We start from the raw sequence: 20,000 nt of genomic DNA, 5'->3' as shown, positions 1-20,000 counted from the left end.
TATTGGATGTTATGTTGGATGTTCTATTGGATGTTGGATGTTTTATTGGATGTTGGATGTTCTATTGTATGTTGTGTTGGATGTTCTATTAGATGTTGGATGTTCTATTGGATGTTATGTTTTATTGGATGTTGATGTTCTATTGGATGTTGGATGTTCTATTAGATGTTATGTTGGATGTTCTATTAGATGTTGGATGTTCTATTTATTTAGTTCTGGTAGATGTTCTATTAGATGTTGGATGTTCTATTGGATGTTGTTGATGTTCTATTGGATGTTATGTTGGATGTTCTATTAGATGTTCTATTAGATGTTGGATGTTCTATTAGATGATGTTCTATTGTTGGATGTTCTATTAGATGTTGGATGTTTTATTAGATGTTGGATGTTCTATTAGATGTTGGATGTTATTAGATGTTCTATTGATGTTGGATGTTCTATTGGATGTTGGATGTTCTATTGGATGTTGGATGTTCTATTGGTTATGTTGGATGTTCTATTAGATGTTATGTTGGATGTTCTATTAGATGTTCTATTAGATGTTGGATGTTCTATTGGATGTTATGTTGGATGTTCTATTAGATGTTATGTTCTATTGATGTTCTATTGGATGTTATGTTGGATGTTCTATTAGATGTTCTATTGGATGTGGATGTTCTATTAGATGTTGGATGTTCTATTAGATGTTGGATGTTCTATTGGATGTGGATGTTCTATTAGATGTTGGATGTTCTATTAGATGTTGGATGTTCTATTAGATGTTGGATGTTCTATTAGATGTTCTATTGGATGTTGGATGTTCTATTGGATGTGGATGTTCTATTAGACGCTGGATGTTCTATTGGATGTTATATTAGATGTTCTATTGGATGTTCTATTGGATGTTCTATTAGATGTTGGATGTTCTGTTTGATGTTTTATTTGGATGTTCTATTTCTGTTGGATGTTCTATTGTATGTTGGATGTTCTATTGGATGTTGGATGTTCTATTGGATGTTGGATGTTCTCTTGGATGTTGGATGTTCTATTGGATGTTATGTTGGATGTTCTATTGGATGTTATGTTGTATGTTCTATTAGATGTTCTATTAGATGTTGGATGTTCTATTAGATGACGGTTGTTCTATTAGATGTTGGTTGTTCTATTAGATGTTGGATGTTCTATTGGATGTTGGATGTTCTATTAGATGTTGGATGTTCTATTGGATGTTGGATGTTCTATTGGATGATGTTGGATGTTCTATTGGATGTTATGTTGGATGTTCTATTAGATGTTCTATTAGATGTGGATGTTCTATTAGATGTTATGTGTTCTATTAGATGTTATGTTGGATGTTCTATTGGATGTTATTAGATTTGGATGTTCTATTAGGATGTTCTATTAGATGTTGGATGTTCTATTGATGTTGGATGTTCTATTGATGTTGGATGTTCTATTGGATGTTGGATGTTCTATTGGATGTTGGATGTTCTATTGGATGTTATTAGATTGGATGTTCTATTGGTTGGATGTTCTATTGTTTGGATGTTCTATTAGATGTTCTATTAGATGTTGGATGTTCTATTAGATGTTGGTTGTTCTATTAGATGTTGGTTGTTCTATTAGATGTTGGATGTTCTATTGGATGTTGGATGTTCTATTGGATGTTGGATGTTCTATTGGATGTTGGATGTTCTCTTGGATGTTGGATGTTCTATTGGATGTTATGTTGGATGTTCTATTAGATGTTCTATTGGATGTTCTATTAGATGTTCTATTAGATGTTGGATGTTCTATTAGATGTTGGTTGTTCTATTAGATGTTGGATGTTCTATTGGATGTTATGTTGGATGTTCTATTAGATGTTCTATTAGATGTTGGATGTTCTATTAGATGTCGGTTGTTCTATTAGATGTTCTATTAGATGTCGGTTGTTCTATTAGATGTTGGATGTTCTATTGGATGTTGGATGTTCTATTAGATGTTGGATGTTCTATTAGATGTCGGTTGTTCTATTAGATGTTGGATGTTCTATTAGATGTCGGTTGTTCTATTAGATGTTCTATTAGATGTCGGTTGTTCTATTAGATGTTCTATTCGATGTTGGATGTTCCATGTTCTTTTGGAGGTTCTATTGGGTATTTTATTGGATGTTGATGTTCTATTGGATGTTCTATTGGATGTTCTATTGGATGTTCTGGGTCTCTCCAGAGATGTTTGATCAGGTTCAAATCTGGGCTCTGGCTGAGCCACTCAAGGACATTCAGAGACTTGTCCCGAAGCCACACCTGCATTGTCTTGGCTGTGTGCTTAGGGTCATTGTCCTGTTGGAAGGTGAACCTTCACCCCAGTTTGAGGTCCTGAGCTCACTGGAGCAGGTTTTCACCAAGGATCTTTTTGTACTTTGCTCCGTTCATCTTTCCCTCGATCCTGACTAGTCTCCCAGTCCCTGCCGCTGAAAAACATCCCCACAGCATGATGCTGCCACCACCATGCTTCACTGTAGGGATGGTGGCAGGTTTCCTCCAGACGTGACGCTTGGCATTCAGGCCAAAGAGTTCAATCTTGGTTTCATCAGACCAGAGAATCTTGTTTTTCATGGTCTGAGAGACTTTAGGTGCAATTTGGCAAACTCCAAGTGGGTTGTCATGTGCCTTTTACTGAGGAGTGGCTTCCTTCTGGCCACTTTACCATAAAGTCCTGATTGGTGGAGTGCTGCAGAGATGGTTGTCCTTCCATCTCCACAGAGGAACTCTGGAGCTCTTTCAGAGTGACCATCGGGTTCTTGGTCACCTCTCTGACCAAGATTCTTCTCCCTGAATGCTTAGTTTTTCCAGGCGGCCAGCTCTAGGAAGTCTTTGCGGTTTCAAACTTCTTCCATTTCAAATTGATGGGGGTCACTATATTCTTGGGGACCTTCAATGCTGCAGAAATGTTTTGGTACCCTTCCCCAGATATGTGCCTCGACACAATCCTGTCTCGGAGCTCTGCGACAATTCCTTCAACCTCATGGCTTGGTTTTTACTCAGACATGCACTGTCAACTGAGAGACCTTATATAGACAGGTGTGTGCCTTTCCAAATAATGTCCAATCAATTGAATTTACCACAGGTGGACTCCAATAAAGATGTAGAAACATCTCAAGGATGATCAATGGAAACAGGATGCACCTGAGCTCAATTTAGTCTCATAGCAAACGGTCTGAATACTTATGTGAATATGGTATTTCAGTTTTTAGATTTTTTTATACATTTGCAAAAAACAAAAGTTTTTCCTTTGTCATTACGGGGTATTGTGATGTCATTAGAGGGTATTGTGATGTCATTATGGGGTATTGTGAGATCATTACGGGGTATTGCGAGGTCATTACGGGCTATTGTGATGTCATTACGGGCTATTGTGATGTCATTACGGGCTATTGTGATGTCATTACGGGCTATTGTGATGTCATTACGGGCTATTGTGATGTCATTAAGGGCTATTGTGATGTCATTAAGGGCTATTGTGATGTCATTACGGGGTATTGTGATGTCATTACGGGGTATTGTGATGTCATTACGGGCTATTGTGATGTCATTAAGGGCTATTGTGATGTCATTAAGGGCTATTGTGATGTCATTAAGGGCTATTGTGATGTCATTACGGGGTATTGTGATGTCATTACGGGGTGTTGTGATGTCATTACGGGGTGTTGTGATGTCATTACGGGGTGTTGTGATGTCATTACGGGGTGTTGTGATGTCATTACGGGGTATTGAGATGTCATTACGGGGTATTGAGATGTCATTACGGGGTATTGTGATGTCATTACGGGCTGTTGTGATGTCATTACGGGGTATTGTGATGTCATTACGGGGTATTGTGATGTCATTACGGGGTATTGTGATGTCATTACGGGGTATTGTGATGTCATTACGGGGTATTGTGATGTCATTACGGGGTATTGTGATGTCATTACGGGGTATTGTGATGTCATTACGGGGTATTGTGATGTCATTACGGGGTATTGTGATGTCATTACGGGGTATTGTGATGTCATTACGGGGTGTTGTGATGTCATTACGGGGTGTTGAGATGTCATTACGGGGTGTTGTGATGTCATTACGGGGTATTGTGATGTCATTACGGGGTGTTGAGATGTCATTACGGGGTATTGTGATGTCATTACGGGGTGTTGTGATGTCATTACTGGGTGTTGTGATGTCATTACGGGGTATTGTGATGTCATTACGGGGTGTTGTGATGTCATTACTGGGTGTTGTGATGTCATTACGGGCTGTTGTGATGTCATTACGGGGTGTTGTGTGTAGATTGATCAGGGGTGTTGTGTGTAGATTGATCAGGGGTATTGTGTGTAGATTGATCAGGGGTGTTGTGTGTAGATTGATCAGGGGTGTTGTGTGTAGATTGATCAGGGGTATTGTGTGTAGATTGATCAGGGGTATTGTGTGTAGATTGATCAGGGGTATTGTGTGTAGATTGATCAGGGGTGTTGTGTGTAGATTGATCAGGGGTATTGTGTGTAGATTGATCAGGGGTATTGTGTGTAGATTGATCAGGGGTATTGTGTGTAGATTGATCAGGGGAAAAAATGTATTCAATCCATTTTAGAAGAAAAAAAAGTAAACTGGTCTGAATACTTTCCGAATGCACCAATTAGAAACCAGTTTGAATCATAATCGATGAATAATGAGGACTATTGAATGCACTGTACCAATTAGAAACCAGTTTGAATCATAATCGATGAATAATGAGGACTATTGAATGCACTGTACCAATTAGAAACCAGTTTGAAATAATCGATGAATAATGAGGACTATTGAATGCACTGTACCAATTAGAAACCAGTTTGAATCATAATCGATGAATAATGAGGACTATTGCTTCTCCTCCTCAGATTGTGTTTCTTAACAGCCAGTTGGACCGACACTGTATAAAGGTTTCAAAAGTCGCTGAGAGGTAGGTATGAGCAAAGCTCCGCCATCTCACCTATAAAACAGTTTCTGTCATAAAGCACTTTGACCTTGATAAATCAACACGTGTATATTTTATCAACCTGTGTGGAATTCCAGAGCTCTGAATAGAAGAACCCCCCCCCCAGTCGTTTCTTTTTCTGAACCGCAATAAGAGCATAGCCATGGAGGACAAAAAATGTCTAAAATGTTCCTTTAGAGAAGGGATTGTTGACCTATATTTAAATCTAAAAGCCTAATTGAGAAACAATTGATCAAAGTTGGCATATTTGTGTCATTTTGGCATTTTCCAGGCCTCTGTTAAGACTCTGTAATGTTTCATCTGTAGAACCTACACATTTTTTTTTTTTAAATTTATAAAATTATAAATATAAAAATTAGCATAAATTGGTGTCATATAAAGCTTGCTCTGTAATATGACTAGTATTTTGATCATAATAACAATTTTCTTATGTTAATTGATTTATTATATATTATTATATATATATTATATATATTATGATTTGTCAAACATAATATAGTCTATGGGCGCAGAGTGGGGATGTCTGCAACTTTTAGAGTTATGATCTAATTTGTAAACATTACCATCAGAGTGGATGACATTACCATCAGAGTGAATGACATTATCATCAGAGTGAATGACATTATCATCAGAGTGAATGACATTATCATCAGAGTGAATGACATTATCATCAGAGTGAATGACATTATCATCAGAGTGAATGACATTATCATCAGAGTGAATGACATTATCATCAGAGTGAATGACATTACCATCAGAGTGAATGACATTATCATCAGAGTGAATGACATTATCATCAGAGTGGATGACATTATCATCAGAGTGAATGACATTATCGTCAGAGTGAATGACATTATCATCAGAGTGGATGACATTATCATCAGAGTGAATGACATTACCATCAGAGTGAATGACATTACCATCAGAGTGGATGACATTACCATCAGAGTGAATGACATTATCATCAGAGTGAATGACATTACCATCAGAGTGAATGACATTACCATCAGAGTGAATGACATTACCATCAGAGTGAATGACATTATCATCAGAGTGAATGACATTATCATCAGAGTGAATGACATTATCATCAGAGTGAATGACATTATCATCAGAGTGAATGACATTATCATCAGAGTGAATGACATTATCATCAGAGTGAATGACATTACCATCAGAGTGAATGACATTATCATCAGACTGAATGACATTATCATCAGAGTGAATGACATTATCATCAGAGTGAATGACATTACCATCAGAGTGAATGGGAAAATGGATTCAAAATGGTTGCCCTATGCTGGTGATTTGCAGGATGTAAAATGTCATCTGTAATTGTTTACATTGCCTACAATGTCAATATCTCTCTATAAAATGGGCCATAACTTTTAAACTAGTAGAAGTGCCACTCTGGAACTTTGAAATGCTCATAGAATATGTTGTGTTTAACAATATATTGAAAAATTTGCTAAATAAAAAAAAAAAAATACATTTTCAATATTCATATTTACACTATCGTTCAAAAGTTTGGGGTCACTTAGAAATGTCCTTGTTTTTGAAAGAAAAGCTCATTTCTTGTCCATTTAAAAATAACATCAAATTGATCAGAAATACAGTGTTGACATTGTTGATGTTGTAAATTACTATTGCAGCTGGAAACATCTGATTTCTAATGGAATATCTACATAGATGTACAGAGGCCCATTATCAGTAACCATCACTCCTGTGGTCCAATGGCACGTTGTGTTAGCTAATCCAAGTGTATCATTATAAAAGGATAATTGATCATTAGAAAACCATTTTGCAATTATCTTCGCACAGCTGAAAACTGTTGTCCTGATTAAAGAATCAATAAAACTGTCCTTCTTTAGACTAGTTGAGTATCTGGAGCAATCAGCATTTGTGGGTTCGATTACAGGCTCAAAATGGCCAGAAACAAAGAACTTTCTTCTGAAACTCATCAGTTTATTCTTGTTCTGAGGTATGAAGGCTATTCCAATGCTAGATATTTTCCACCATCATTTGCAAATAAATTCTTATTTTTTTGTCTCTCATTTTGTCTGTCATAGTTGAAGTGTGCCTATGATGAAAATTACAGGCCTCTCATCTTTTTAAGTGGGAGAACTTGCACAATTGGTGGCTGACTAAATATTTTTTTTTTGCCCCACTGTACATCTCAATTGTCAGTAGAAACTACACTTTGTTCAAGCAAGTCAGCCATGTTTTTTTTAAAGGCAGTAAATGAAATCGTCACTGCCCTACACTCCACCCAAATTATTTTACATTTATTGTCCCCCCTCTACAATCAAATGTACACTTTTGGGTCCACAATCTGTTTGACCAAATTATTTCATCGTTCCAAATCAGATCCTCCCTTTTATTTTTTTATTTTATTTTACCTTTATTTAACCAGGCAAGTCAGTTAAGAACAAATTCTCATTTTCAATTGAAGGCCTAGGAACAGTGTGTTAACTGCCTATTCAGGGGCATAATGACAGATTTGTACCTTGTCAGCTCGGGGGTTTGAACTCGCTAAAACATACTGTAGGTATGTAGGTATGCTTACACATGCATGTTATCGTTGTCACAGCCTAAATGCCAATCACCAAACAAGGGGACTAATTCAAGTGTGGTTTAAATCAATTTTAGTACATGCTGTCAAAACGTTGCATTCTGCAATCGGGACAGGAGTTACAGCCACCTAAATTTGTTGACAACATTGTACATAACACAGCACTACCATGACACAGCACTACCGTGACACAGCACTACCGTGACACAGCACTACCGTGACACAGCACTACCGTGACACAGCACTACCGTGACACAGCACTACCGTGCAGCGGCGAATGTTCTCTCTCCTCCAATCCCCTTGATCCTTCTCATAACTAGACCAATCATAACGCCTCAATGAGCCGCGGGTTCACAGTGCTGTGGCCAAGACAGGACAATGATAGAGGTGCCGCTGGCGACGTTAAATTGCAGACCGGAGATGCTCCCATTTCAAAAAACGATTTTGTGGAGGACAGATTAAACGTTAACGCCACTGACTATACAACGGACTAATCAGACAAATGAAAGCAGTGCTTTTCAGTGAGTGAGATAGAAGAGATAGAAGTGGGTGTGCCGTGAGAAGAGGGTCTAAACGCGGCCAAAGCATGAGAGTTGGCAGCTCTGCTTACACATGCATGTTATTGAATCATTGCATCCCATACTGCTCGCGAGCGTCTGAGTGGCCAGGCACTAAAATAGAAATTTGGTTCTATTTGTGATGCTCAACGTGCTGTAAATCCGGCCTCCTCCCAACTCCTCGTTGGTTTTTAAGAGCACATACCCAAGTGGGTGATTGAAAGATGAACTTAGGACCACACTCCGGTAGGTTGTGGTAATGCTGTATAGTTGGTTGATGAGGGCATGGCTGGAGGGCAGGACTGAAGTGGTTTATGGTTTCTAGGTCTATGGGCAAGGCTGGAGGACAGTAGTTAAGTGATTTATGGTTTCTAGGTCTATGGGCAAGGCTGGAGGGCAGGACTGAAGTGGTTTATGGTTTCTAGGTCTATGGGCAAGGCTGGAGGACAGTAGTTAAGTGGTTTCTAGGTCTAGGGGCAAGGCTGGAGGACAGTAGTTAAGTGATTTATGGTTTCTAGGTCTATGGGCAAGGCTGGAGGGCAGGACTGAAGTGGTTTATGGTTTCTAGGTCTATGGGCAAGACTGGAGGACAGTAGTTAAGTGGTTTCTAGGTCTATGGGCAAGGCTGGAGGACAGTAGTTAAGTGGTTAATGGTTTCTAGGTCTATGGGCAAGGCTGGAGGGCTGTAGTTAAGTGGTTTCTAGGTCTAGGGGAAAGGCTGGAGGACAGTAGTTTAAGTGGTTTATGGTTTCTAGGTCTGGGGGAAAGGTTGGAGGACAGTAGTTAAGTGGTTTCTAGGTCTAGGGGCAAGGCTGGAGGACAGTAGTTAAGTGATTTATGGTTTCTAGGTCTATGGGCAAGGCTGGAGGGCAGGACTGAAGTGGTTTATGGTTTCTAGGTCTATGGGCAAGGCTGGAGGGCAGGACTGAAGTGGTTTATGGTTTCTAGGTCTATGGGCAAGGCTGGAGGGCAGGACTGAAGTGGTTTATGGTTTCTAGGTCTAGGGGAAAGGCTGGAGGACAGTAGTTAAGTGGTTAATGGTTTCTAGGTCTATGGGCAAGGCTGGAGGGCTGTAGTTAAGTGGTTTCTAGGTCTAGGGGAAAGGCTGGAGGACAGTAGTTTAAGTGGTTTATGGTTTCTAGGTCTGGGGGAAAGGTTGGAGGACAGTAGTTAAGTGATTTATGGTTTCTAGGTCTAGAGGAAAGGCTGGAGGACGGTAGTTAAGTGGTTAATGGTTTCTAGGTCTATGGGCAAGGCTGGAGGGCGGGACTGAAGTGGTTTATGGTTTCTAGGTCCAGGGGAAAGGCTGGAGGACAGTAGTTAAGTGGTTTCTAGGTCTATGGGCAAGGCTGGAGGGCAGGACTGAAGTGGTTTATGGTTTCTAGGTCTTGGGGAAAGGCTGGAGGACAGTAGTTAATTGGTTTATGGTTTCTAAATGTGACCATCTACCAGGTTGTGTGGTGTTTCTCTAAGAATTCCTTTAAAGAGTTCATAGCCGTTGTTATGGTGATACAGGCAGGGTGTTTGAAACTGGGCTGCACTGTGGCGGAAACTAGTTTTGACTCATCCTAATAGTTTAAATTTCGACTTGCCCCCAAATTAATATAATAGCCTTACATTTGGGGGCGGCAGGTAGCCTAGTGGTTAGTGCGTTGGACTTGTAACCTGAAAGGTTGCGACATCGAATCCCAGAGCGGACAAGCTACAAATCTGTCGTTCTGCCCCTGAACAAGGCAGTTAACCCACTGTTCCTAGGCTGTCATTGAAAATTAGAATTTGTTCTTAACTGTCTTGCCTAGTTAAATAAAGGTCAAACATTTTTTACATTTTTTTTAACATCAATAGATTTCCCTACAGTAGAACTACTAACTGACTGTAGGGCCTACAGTAGAACTACTAACTGACTGTAGGGTCTACAGTAGAACTACTAACTGACTGTAGGCCCTACAGTAGAACTACTAACTGACTGTAGCCCTACAGTAGAACTACTAACTGACTGTAGGCCTACAGTAGAACTACTAACTGACTGTAGGCCTACAGTAGAACTACTAACTGACTGTAGGCCCTACAGTAGAACTACTAACTGACTGTAGGCCCTACAGTAGAACTACTAACTGACTGTAGGCCCTACAGTAGAACTACTAACTGACTGTAGGCCCTACAGTAGAACTACTAACTGACTGTTGGCCCTACAGTAGAACTACTAACTGACTGTAGGCCCTACAGTAGAACTACTAACTGACTGTAGGCCTACAGTAGAACTACTAACTGACTGTAGGCCCTACAGTAGAACTACTAACTGACTGTAGGCCCTACAGTAGAACTACTAACTGACTGTAGCCCTACAGTAGAACTACTAACTGACTGTAGGCCTACAGTAGAACTACTAACTGACTGTAGGCCCTACAGTAGAACTACTAACTGACTGTAGGCCCTACAGTAGAACTACTAACTGACTGTAGGCCCTACAGTAGAACTACTAACTGACTGTAGGCCCTACAGTAGAACTACTATCTGACTGTAGGGTCTACAGTAGAACTACTAACTGACTGTAGGCCCTACAGTAGAACTACTAACTGACTGTAGGGTCTACAGTAGAACTACTAACTGACTGTAGGGTCTACAGTAGAACTACTAACTGACTGTAGGCCCTACAGTAGAACTACTATCTGACTGATCATGTGTCATTCTTCGGTTCCGTCCATCCTCTTGTGTTTTGTCTGTTGTGTTGCTTTCAGTCTGATGACCTACACTGAGCAGTACCAGGAGTATGATCCGTTTGTAGTGTCACCAGAACCCTCCAACCCCTGGACCAGTGACGACCTCTCATTCTGGGACCTGGAGGCCAGGTAAGAACCACAACCATCTGTTCCCCAATCTGTGGACTGGTATATCTGTAACTTCCCTCTATGATACATATTTGTCTCTGGTCTGTGTCTCTCCCACAAACACCCCATTCCTGACTGTTCAACTAACTAATCCACCGAGCCACTTCAGCTGCAAAATCACCTTCAGTGACAGAGAGAGGAACATGATGGACAATGACAACTTATTATCGTCTTGTTTCATTATTAAAGGATGAAATCAAAGTACCAGTAATCAGAGAGAGAGACAGAGCCACTATCTCAGGGGTCACCTATGTCTTAAAGCCCCGTTTATACCTGGTTCTAACATGTGTCCTGCTCTTGTCCACATTCTGATTGTGACCACATTTTTAGACGGGTGTAGAAGACTCATTGTGATTAGAATGGTTCACATTCTAATCATTCTATAGTTCCAACTCAGCAATCTATTCTTCAGGCAGTCTGTCACTCAGAAGCCCCGTTTATACCTGGTTCTAACATGTGTCCTGATCTCGTCCACATTCTGATTGTGCCCCACGCTGTAGCCGTTAATGTACACATGATAGTAAAATATTGTCTGTTATTCGTTCATTACGTCTGCATCGTGACCAGATTTCCTGGCGTCTCCATGCGTGCAGATCATTTGACAGATTATTATAAAAATAAAAATAATAATGACTGTATTTATTTGAAGATAATTATTTATGCCATGTGTCAATGATGCCAATGGGTTTTAGAGATTTAAAGAGATTTAAACGATTTGACCATCCAGATCTGTTTACACTTGATTGATATCCAGATACAAATCCCTTGGCCCCGTTTATACCTGGTGCTAACATGGTTCCTTTTGTCCTGATTGAGTCTACAGTGAGACACTCTGATTGTGCCCATATTTCCAGAAATGTGTCTACACGTGGTATGAAAATATGTCTGCCGTGTCTGCATTGTGATCAGATTTCTTGGTCCTTTCCTTTATGCAAATAATTTCACAGCTGTTATTTCAAAATATTACGTATTTATTTATTGCAAGACACATATTGATGTAATCAGTCAATTGTGCCACCCGTCGATGATTTAAATGGTGTCTCTGTCCAGATCTGTCTACACTTGCAAGATATCCAGACAATGAGCGTCTGACTACCTCCAGAGGTGAGCAGGAGGATCGGATCACAATGAGTCTTTTACACCCGTCTAAAAATGTGGTCACAATCAGAATGTGGACAAGATCAAGACACATGTTAAAACCAGGTATAAACGGGGCTTCGGATAATCGTCCTTAAAGTCTGAACAAAGGGCAATGACATCTCCTAATGTCCTATACCACTATCAGACCCAGATATGAAGGATATTTCATGGTGGACGAGGTTGTTGCTGAGCACGGTGTGTAGTCCCTGTGTAACTCTTCTGGTCTCTCTTTGACTTATTTAGAGATGAATCGACCCAGACATGTAATCATTGAGACTAATGTAGCTTCATAATCTTCTTTATAAATTCTTAATTCTTAATTCTTATAAATTTAATAATCTTCTTTATTATATATTTAATCTTTATAAAATTGATTGATTGCATTTTGGGTTTAGAGGGAAATGTCCTGCAGTGATTTAAACGATCAGGTGTCATGTGAACGCTGTCAGTATTATGCTGTTTCTACTTCTGTCACCGCTTGTCCAACATGTGGTGTTTGAGATCACATTATACATTTTTTTCTGCCTATCTATTATGATTTTTTTTTTAAATATCTTGTTCCTTTCATGAATTCAAACTGTTTCTTCCTCCTCGTTATCGCCTGTCCTCCTCTCTCCTCCTCTACCCCTTAGTAAGGACCCCAGTCAACAGAGAGTGAGGAAGTGGGGTTTTTCATGAATTCAAACTGTTTCTTCCTCCTCGTTATCGCCTGTCCTCCTCTCTCCTCCTCTACCCCTTAGTAAGGACCCCAGTCAACAGAGAGTGAGGAAGTGGGGTTTTTCATGAATTCAAACTGTTTCTTCCTCCTCGTTATCGCCTGTCCTCCTCTCTCCTCCTCTACCCCTTAGTAAGGACCCCAGTCAACAGAGAGTGAGGAAGTGGGGTTTTTCATGAATTCAAACTGTTTCTTCCTCCTCGTTATTGCCTGTCCTCCTCTCTCCTCCTCTACCCCTTAGTAAGGACCCCAGTCAACAGAGAGTGAGGAAGTGGGGTTTTTCATGAATTCAAACTGTTTCTTCCTCCTCGTTATCGCCTGTCCTCCTCTCTCCTCCTCTACCCCTTAGTAAGGACCCCAGTCAACAGAGAGTGAGGAAGTGGGGTTTTCATGAATTCAAACTGTTTCTTCCTCCTCGTTATCGCCTGTCCTCCTCTCTCCTCCTCTACCCCTTAGTAAGGACCCCAGTCAACAGAGAGTGAGGAAGTGGGGTTTTTCATGAATTCAAACTGTTTCTTCCTCCTCGTTATCGCCTGTCCTCCTCTCTCCTCCTCTACCCCTTAGTAAGGACCCCAGTCAACAGAGAGTGAGGAAGTGGGTTTTTTCATGAATTCAAACTGTTTCTTCCTCCTCATTATCGCCTGTCCTCCTCTCTCCTCCTCTACCCCTTAGTAAGGACCCAAGTCAACAGAGAGTGAGGAAGTGGGGTTTTTAATGAATTCAAACTGTTTCTTCCTCCTCGTTATCCCCTGTCCTCCTCTCTCCTCCTCTACCCCTTAGTAAGGACCCAAGTCAACAGAGAGTGAGGAAGTGGGGTTTTTCATGAATTCAAACTGTTTCTTCCTCCTCGTTATCCCCTGTCCTCCTCTCTCCTCCTCTACCCCTTAGTAAGGACCCCAGTCAACAGAGAGTGAGGAAGTGGGTTTTTCATGAATTCAAACTGTTTCTTCCTCCTCGTTATCCCCTGTCCTCCTCTCTCCTCCTCTACCCCTTAGTAAGGACCCCAGTCAACAGAGAGTGAGGAAGTGGGGTTTTTCTCTAGAAGAAGCTCTGAATGATCCGGCAGGTCGCGACCAGTTCCTCAAGTTCCTGGAATCAGAGTTCAGCTCAGAGAACCTACAGTGAGTCACACACATCCTCTCCTCCTTTCCTCCACACATTTCCTTTCCTCCATACACTTCCTTTCCTCCACACACATCCTCTCCTCCTTTCCTCCACACACTTCCTTTCCTCCATACACTTCCTTTCCTCCACACACATCCTCTCCTCCTTTCCTCCACACACTTCCTTTCCTCCATACACTTCCTTTCCTCCATACACTTCCTTTCCTCCACACACTTCCTCTCCTCCTTTCCTCCACACACTTCCTTTCCTCCTTTCCTCCAAACACTTCCTCTCCTCCTTTCCTCCACACACTTCCTCTCCTCCTTTCCTCCACACACTTCCTCTCCTCCTTTCCTCCAAACACTTCCTCTCCTCCTTTCCTCCACACACTTCCTTTCCTCCTTTCCTCCAAACACTTCCTCTCCTCCTTTCCTCCACACACTTCCTTTCCTCCTTTCCTCCAAACACTTCCTCTCCTCCTTTCCTCCACACACTTCCTCTCCTCCTTTCCTCCACACACTTCCTCTCCTCCTTTCCTCCACACACTTCCTCTCCTCCTTTCCTCCAAACACTTCCTCTCCTCCTTTCCTCCACACACTTCCTCTCCTCCTTTCCTCCACACACTTCCTTTCCTCCTTTCCTCCAAACACTTCCTCTCCTCCTTTCCTCCACACACTTCCTCTCCTCCTTTCCTCCACACACTTCCTCTCCTCCTTTCCTCCACACATTTCCTCTCCTCCTTTCCTCCACACACTTCCTCTCCTCCTTTCCTCCACACACTTCCTCTCCTCCTTTCCTCCACACACTTCCTCTCCTCCTTTCTTCCCTTATTTTCTTAATTTTCCACTGATCTGTCCTCCTTTCACTCTCTCCCTGGGTCTTACCACTGATCCGTCCTCCTTTCACTCTCTCCCTGGGTCTTACCACTGATCTGTCCTCCTTTCACTCTCTCCCCGGTCCTTACCACTGATCTGTCCTCCTTTCACTCTCTCCCCGGGTTCAGCTCAGATAATCTACAGTGAGACACACACACTTCCTCTCTTTTCCTGCTTTTATTCACTCATCCTTTTATCTCATGCTTTCCTTATTTCTTCTCACCAGATCCCTTCATCCCATCCCTCCATGTTTCCTCCTTTCCCCTCATCCTCTCCCATCACCTGATCTCTTAGCTCCATCCCATCCCTCCATTCTTATCTTTCCCCATTTCCTCTTACCTCCTACAATTATCCCCTACCTACAATCTTTCCCCTCATACTCTTCCCTTAAACAATGCGTGTGTGCTTCACCTTCTCTTCATCCTTTACCTCTCCTTCAGACAATTGTCAAATAAGAATCGGTTCTTAATTTACTCGCCTGGATAAATAAGAGATTAAATTAAAATAAATTCCAAATCAACAAAACCTTCCCATCTGTTTGGAAGTCACCTCTACTCTGATTGCACTAAACCAGCTAGGCTAGCACTGACCCTCCAGCACCTACCATGGCTATCTGCTGGTCCCCTTTAGGCCTCTCTTACACTGTCAGTCCCCTGTAGGCCTCTCTTACACTGTCAGTCCCCTTTAGGCCTCTCTTACACTGTCAGTCCCCTTTAGGCCTCTCTTACACTGTCAGTCCCCTTTAGGCCTCTCTTACACTGTCAGTCCCCTTTAGGCCTCTCTTACACTGTCAGTCCCCTTTAGGCCTCTCTTACACTGTCAGTCCCCTTTAGGCCTCTCTTACACTGTCAGTCCCCTTTAGGCCTCTCTTACACTGTCAGTCCCCTTTAGGCCTCTCTTACACTGTCAGTCCCCTTTAGGCCTCTCTTACACTGTCAGTCCCCTTTAGGCCTCTCTTACACTGTCAGTCCCCTTTAGGCCTCTCTTACACTGTCAGTCCCCTTTAGGCCTCTCTTACACTGTCAGTCCCCTTTAGGCCTCTCTTACACTGTCAGTCCCCTTTAGGCCTCTCTTACACTGTCAGTCCCCTTTAGGCCTCTCTTACACTGTCAGTCCCCTTTAGGCCTCCCTTTGTCAGTCCCCTTTAGGCCTCTCTTACACTGTCAGTCCCCTTTAGGCCTCTCTTACACTGTCAGTCCCCTTTAGGCCTCTCTTACACTGTCAGTCCCCTTTAGGCCTCTCTTACACTGTCAGTCCCCTTTAGGCCTCTCTTACACTGTCAGTCCCCTTTAGGCCTCTCTTACACTGTCAGTCCCCTTTAGGCCTCTCTTACACTGTCAGTCCCCTTTAGGCCTCTCTTACACTGTCAGTCCCCTTTAGGCCTCTCTTACACTGTCAGTCCCCTTTAGGCCTCTCTTACACTGTCAGTCCCCTTTAGGCCCCCTCTCTCTTACACTGTCAGTCCCCTTTAGGCCTCTCTTACACTGTCAGTCCCCTTTAGGCCTCTCTTACACTGTCAGTCCCCTTTAGGCCTCTCTTACACTGTCAGTCCCCTTTAGGCCTCTCTTACACTGTCAGTCCCCTTTAGGCCTCTCTTACACTGTCAGTCCCCTTTAGGCCTCTCTTACACTGTCAGTCCCCTTTAGGCCTCTCTTACACTGTCAGTCCCATTTAGGCCTCTCTTCAGGGGGGTCAGGAACGCTGTCAGTCCCCTTTAGGCCTCTCTTACACTGTCAGTCCCCTTTAGGCCTCTCTTACACTGTCAGTCCCCTGTAGGCCTCTCTTACACTGTCAGTCCCCTGTAGGCCTCTCTTCAGGAGGGTCAGGAACGCTGTCAGTCCCCTTTAGGCCTCTCTTCAGGAGGGTCAGGTACCTTGTCAGTCCCCTTTAGGCCTCTCTTCAGGAGGGTCAGGTACCTTGTCAGTCCCCTTTAGGCCTCTCTTCAGGAGGGTCAGGTACCTTGTCAGTCCCCTTTAGGCCTCTCTTCAGGGGGTCAGGAGGGTCAGGTACTTCAGGGGGTCAGGGATGTGTCAGTCCCCTTTAGGCCTCTCTTCAGGGGGTCAGGGATGTGGTCAGTCCCCTTTAGGCCTCTCTTCAGGGGGTCAGGGATGTGGTCAGTCCCCTTTAGGCCTCTCTTCAGGGGGTCAGGGATGTGGTCAGGGATGTGGTCAGTCCCCTTTAGGCCTCTCTTCAGGGGGTCAGGGATGTGGTCAGTCCCCTTTAGGCCTCTCTTCAGGGGGTCAGGGATGTGGTCAGTCCCCTTTAGGCCTCTCTTCAGGGGGTCAGGGATGTGGTCAGTCCCCTTTAGGCCTCTCTTCAGGGGGGTCAGGGATGTGGTCAGTCCCCTTTAGGCCTCTCTTCAGGAGGGTCAGGGATGTGGTCAGTCCCCTTTAGGCCTCTCTTCAGGGGGGTCAGGGATGTGGTCAGTCCCCTTTAGGCCTCTCTTCAGAAGGGTCAGGGATGTGGTCAGTCCCCTTTAGTGAGAGGCTTTGCCACCCAAGTGAACTGGGATGAGAAGTGGATTTTGTGTGTGTTTGTCCTGCCTCTGAAGGCATGTTCTGATAAGGGGCTCTACTAACGAGGATAACAGAGTCTCAGAGTGGACTAGACTGATAGTAGATCACACACACACACACACCTCTTCTCTCTGTCCAGCCCTCAGCTGCCAACCACACCTCCACTAACTCACCATAGCTCTCTCTCTCTCTCTCTCTCTCTCTCTCTCTCTCTCTCTCTCTCTCTCTCTCTCTCTCTCTCTCTCTCTCTCTCTCTCTGTCTCTCTGTCTCTCTGTCTCTCTGTCTCTCTGTCTCTCTGTCTCTCTGTCTCTCTGTCTCTCTGTCTCTCTCTCTCTCTCTCTCTCTCTCTCTCTCTCTCTCTCTCTCTCTCTCTCTCTGTCTCTCTCTCTTTCCCCCGCACTGCTCTCTCTCTTGCAGTGGCCTCCTGTCTCTCTCTCTCTCTGTCTCTCTCTCTCTCTCTCTCTCTCTCTCTCTCTCTCTCTCTCTCTCTGTCTCTCTGTCTCTCTGTCTCTCTCTCTCTCTCTCTCTCTCTCTCTCTGTCTCTGTCTCTCTCTCTCTCTCTGTCTCTGTCTCTCTCTCTCTGTCTCTTTCCCCCGCACTGCTCTCTCTCTCTTTCCCCCGCACTGCTCTCTCTCTCTTTCCCCCGCACTGCTCTCTCTCTCGCAGTGGCCTCCTGTCTGTCTGTCTCTCTGGCTCAGTCTGTATATTGCAGGGCCAGACCACACATCAATACAGATAGATTGTAATATGAGAGGCAATTACAATTATCTGTCACTCCTCTCCAGTCTGCTGTGTTTACTGTTTGTGCAGTCAATGGTGGGTGAAGCAGTTATAGGCCTACTGCACATTCCAACGTCAGGACGTGTCTCAGTCTTACCCCTGTGTAGGTTACCTCAGTGTTATAGGATTTACACGACCAACCAAAAGTTTGGACACACACTCATTCAAGGGTTTTTCTTTATTTTTTAAAATGATTTTCTTCATTGTAGAATAATAGTGAAGACATCAAAATTATGTGGTAACCAATCACTCTCGGCATTCTCTCAACCAGCTTCATGAGGTATTCACCTGGAATGCATTTCAATTAGCAGTTGTGCTTTGTTAAAAATTCAGTTGTGGAATTTCTTTCCTTAATGCGTTTAAACTAATCAGTTGTGTTGTGACAAGGTAGGGGTGGTATACAGAAGAGAGTCCTATTTGGTAAAAGACCAAGTACATATTATGGCAAGAACAGCTCAAATAAGTATAGAGAAATGACAGTCCATCATTACTTTAACACATGAAGGGCTGTCAATGCTGAACATTTCAACAACTTTAAAGGTTTCTTCAAGTGCAGTCGCAAAAACCATCAAGTGATAAAACTAAGATGAAACTGGCTCTCATGAGGACCGCCACAGGAAAGGAAGACCCAGAGTTACCTCTGCTGCAGAGGATAAGTTCATTCGAGTTAACAGCCTCAGAAATTGCAGCCCAAATTAATTCTTCACAGAGTTCAAGTAACAGACACATCTCAACATCAGCGGTTCAGAGGAGACTGCGTGAATCAGGTCTTCATGGTTGAATTGCTGTAAAGAAACCACTACTAAAAGACAACGAGAAGAAGAAACTTGCTTGGGCCAAGAAACACGAGCAATGGACATTAGACAGGTAGAAATCTGTCCTTTTGGTCTGATGAGTCTAAATTTGAGATTTTTGTGCGCTGTCAGTCCCCTTTAGGCCTCCGTGTCTTTGTGAGACGCAGAGTAGATGAACGGATGATCTCCGCATGTGTGGTTCCCACCATGAAGCATGGAGGAGGAGGTGTGATGGTGTTATGGTGCTTTGCTGGTGATGCTGTCTGTGGTTTATTTAGAATTCAAGGCACACTTAACCAGCATGGCTACCACAGCATCCTGCAGCGATACGCCATCCCATCTGGTTTGCTCTTAGTGGGACAATCATTTGTTTTTCAACAGGACAATGACCCAAAACCTCCAGGCTGTGTAAGGACTATTTGACCAATAAGGAGAATGATGAAGTGCTGCATCAGATGACCTGGCCTCCACAATCGCCTGACCTCAACCCAATTGAGATGGTTTGGGATGAGTTGGACCGCAGAGTGAAGGAAAAGCAGCCAACAAGTGCTTCAGCATATGTATCTCTCCTAAAGAAAAACCTTTGAATGAGTATGTGTCCAAAGTTTTGAATGGTACTATATATATATATATATATATATGTATATATAATTTATTATATTTTTATATATGTGAACTGTGTACTACATTACGGTCACAGGCTCTGCTGTTTGAAGGGAAGGCATCAGTAGCCAATATGGTGAAATGGTGTCATCTGATTCTGGCAGTTGTGCCAGTCATTAATAACACACAACATGATCAGGGAATAATCGCACACCTCATGTGGGTTATTGCTTTACTTACTGTATCCAATAGGTTTTGGTTGGCTGTCCAAGATCTGAAGAGGCAGCCTCTGGAGAACGTGGCAGAACGGGCTCGGGAGATCTGGACAGAGTTTCTGGCAGAAGGAGCTTCCAGCTCCATCAACCTGGACTCACACAGCTACGAACGCACCAGCGCCAACCTTAAAGACCCGGGGCGATACAGCTACGAAGACGCTCAGGTACGTTATGTTACAGACAGACAGGCACGTTATGTTACAGAC

The 20,000-nt window shown here is 43.0% G+C and overlaps 1 protein-coding gene across 1 annotated transcript in view; it reads left to right on the top strand.

Annotated features, from left to right (window-relative positions):
• The window catches only part of LOC123990495 (regulator of G-protein signaling 6-like), a 142,269-nt gene that overhangs the window by 116,712 nt on the left and 5,557 nt on the right, over nucleotides 1-20,000 (top strand). Inside the window, exons 12-15 of the mRNA XM_046291047.1 lie at nucleotides 4,877-4,938; nucleotides 10,842-10,952; nucleotides 13,842-13,967; nucleotides 19,772-19,958. Coding sequence (XP_046147003.1) covers nucleotides 4,877-4,938; nucleotides 10,842-10,952; nucleotides 13,842-13,967; nucleotides 19,772-19,958 — 486 coding nt within the window. The remainder of the gene's footprint in view (nucleotides 1-4,876; nucleotides 4,939-10,841; nucleotides 10,953-13,841; nucleotides 13,968-19,771; nucleotides 19,959-20,000) is intronic.

The sequence above is a fragment of the Oncorhynchus gorbuscha genome, linkage group LG12 (genome assembly GCF_021184085.1).
Source record: "Oncorhynchus gorbuscha isolate QuinsamMale2020 ecotype Even-year linkage group LG12, OgorEven_v1.0, whole genome shotgun sequence".
Taxonomy (NCBI): Eukaryota; Metazoa; Chordata; class Actinopteri; order Salmoniformes; family Salmonidae; genus Oncorhynchus; species Oncorhynchus gorbuscha.
Note: the sequence above shows the minus strand (reverse complement) of the source record. Positions and strands in the feature narration are given on the sequence as shown.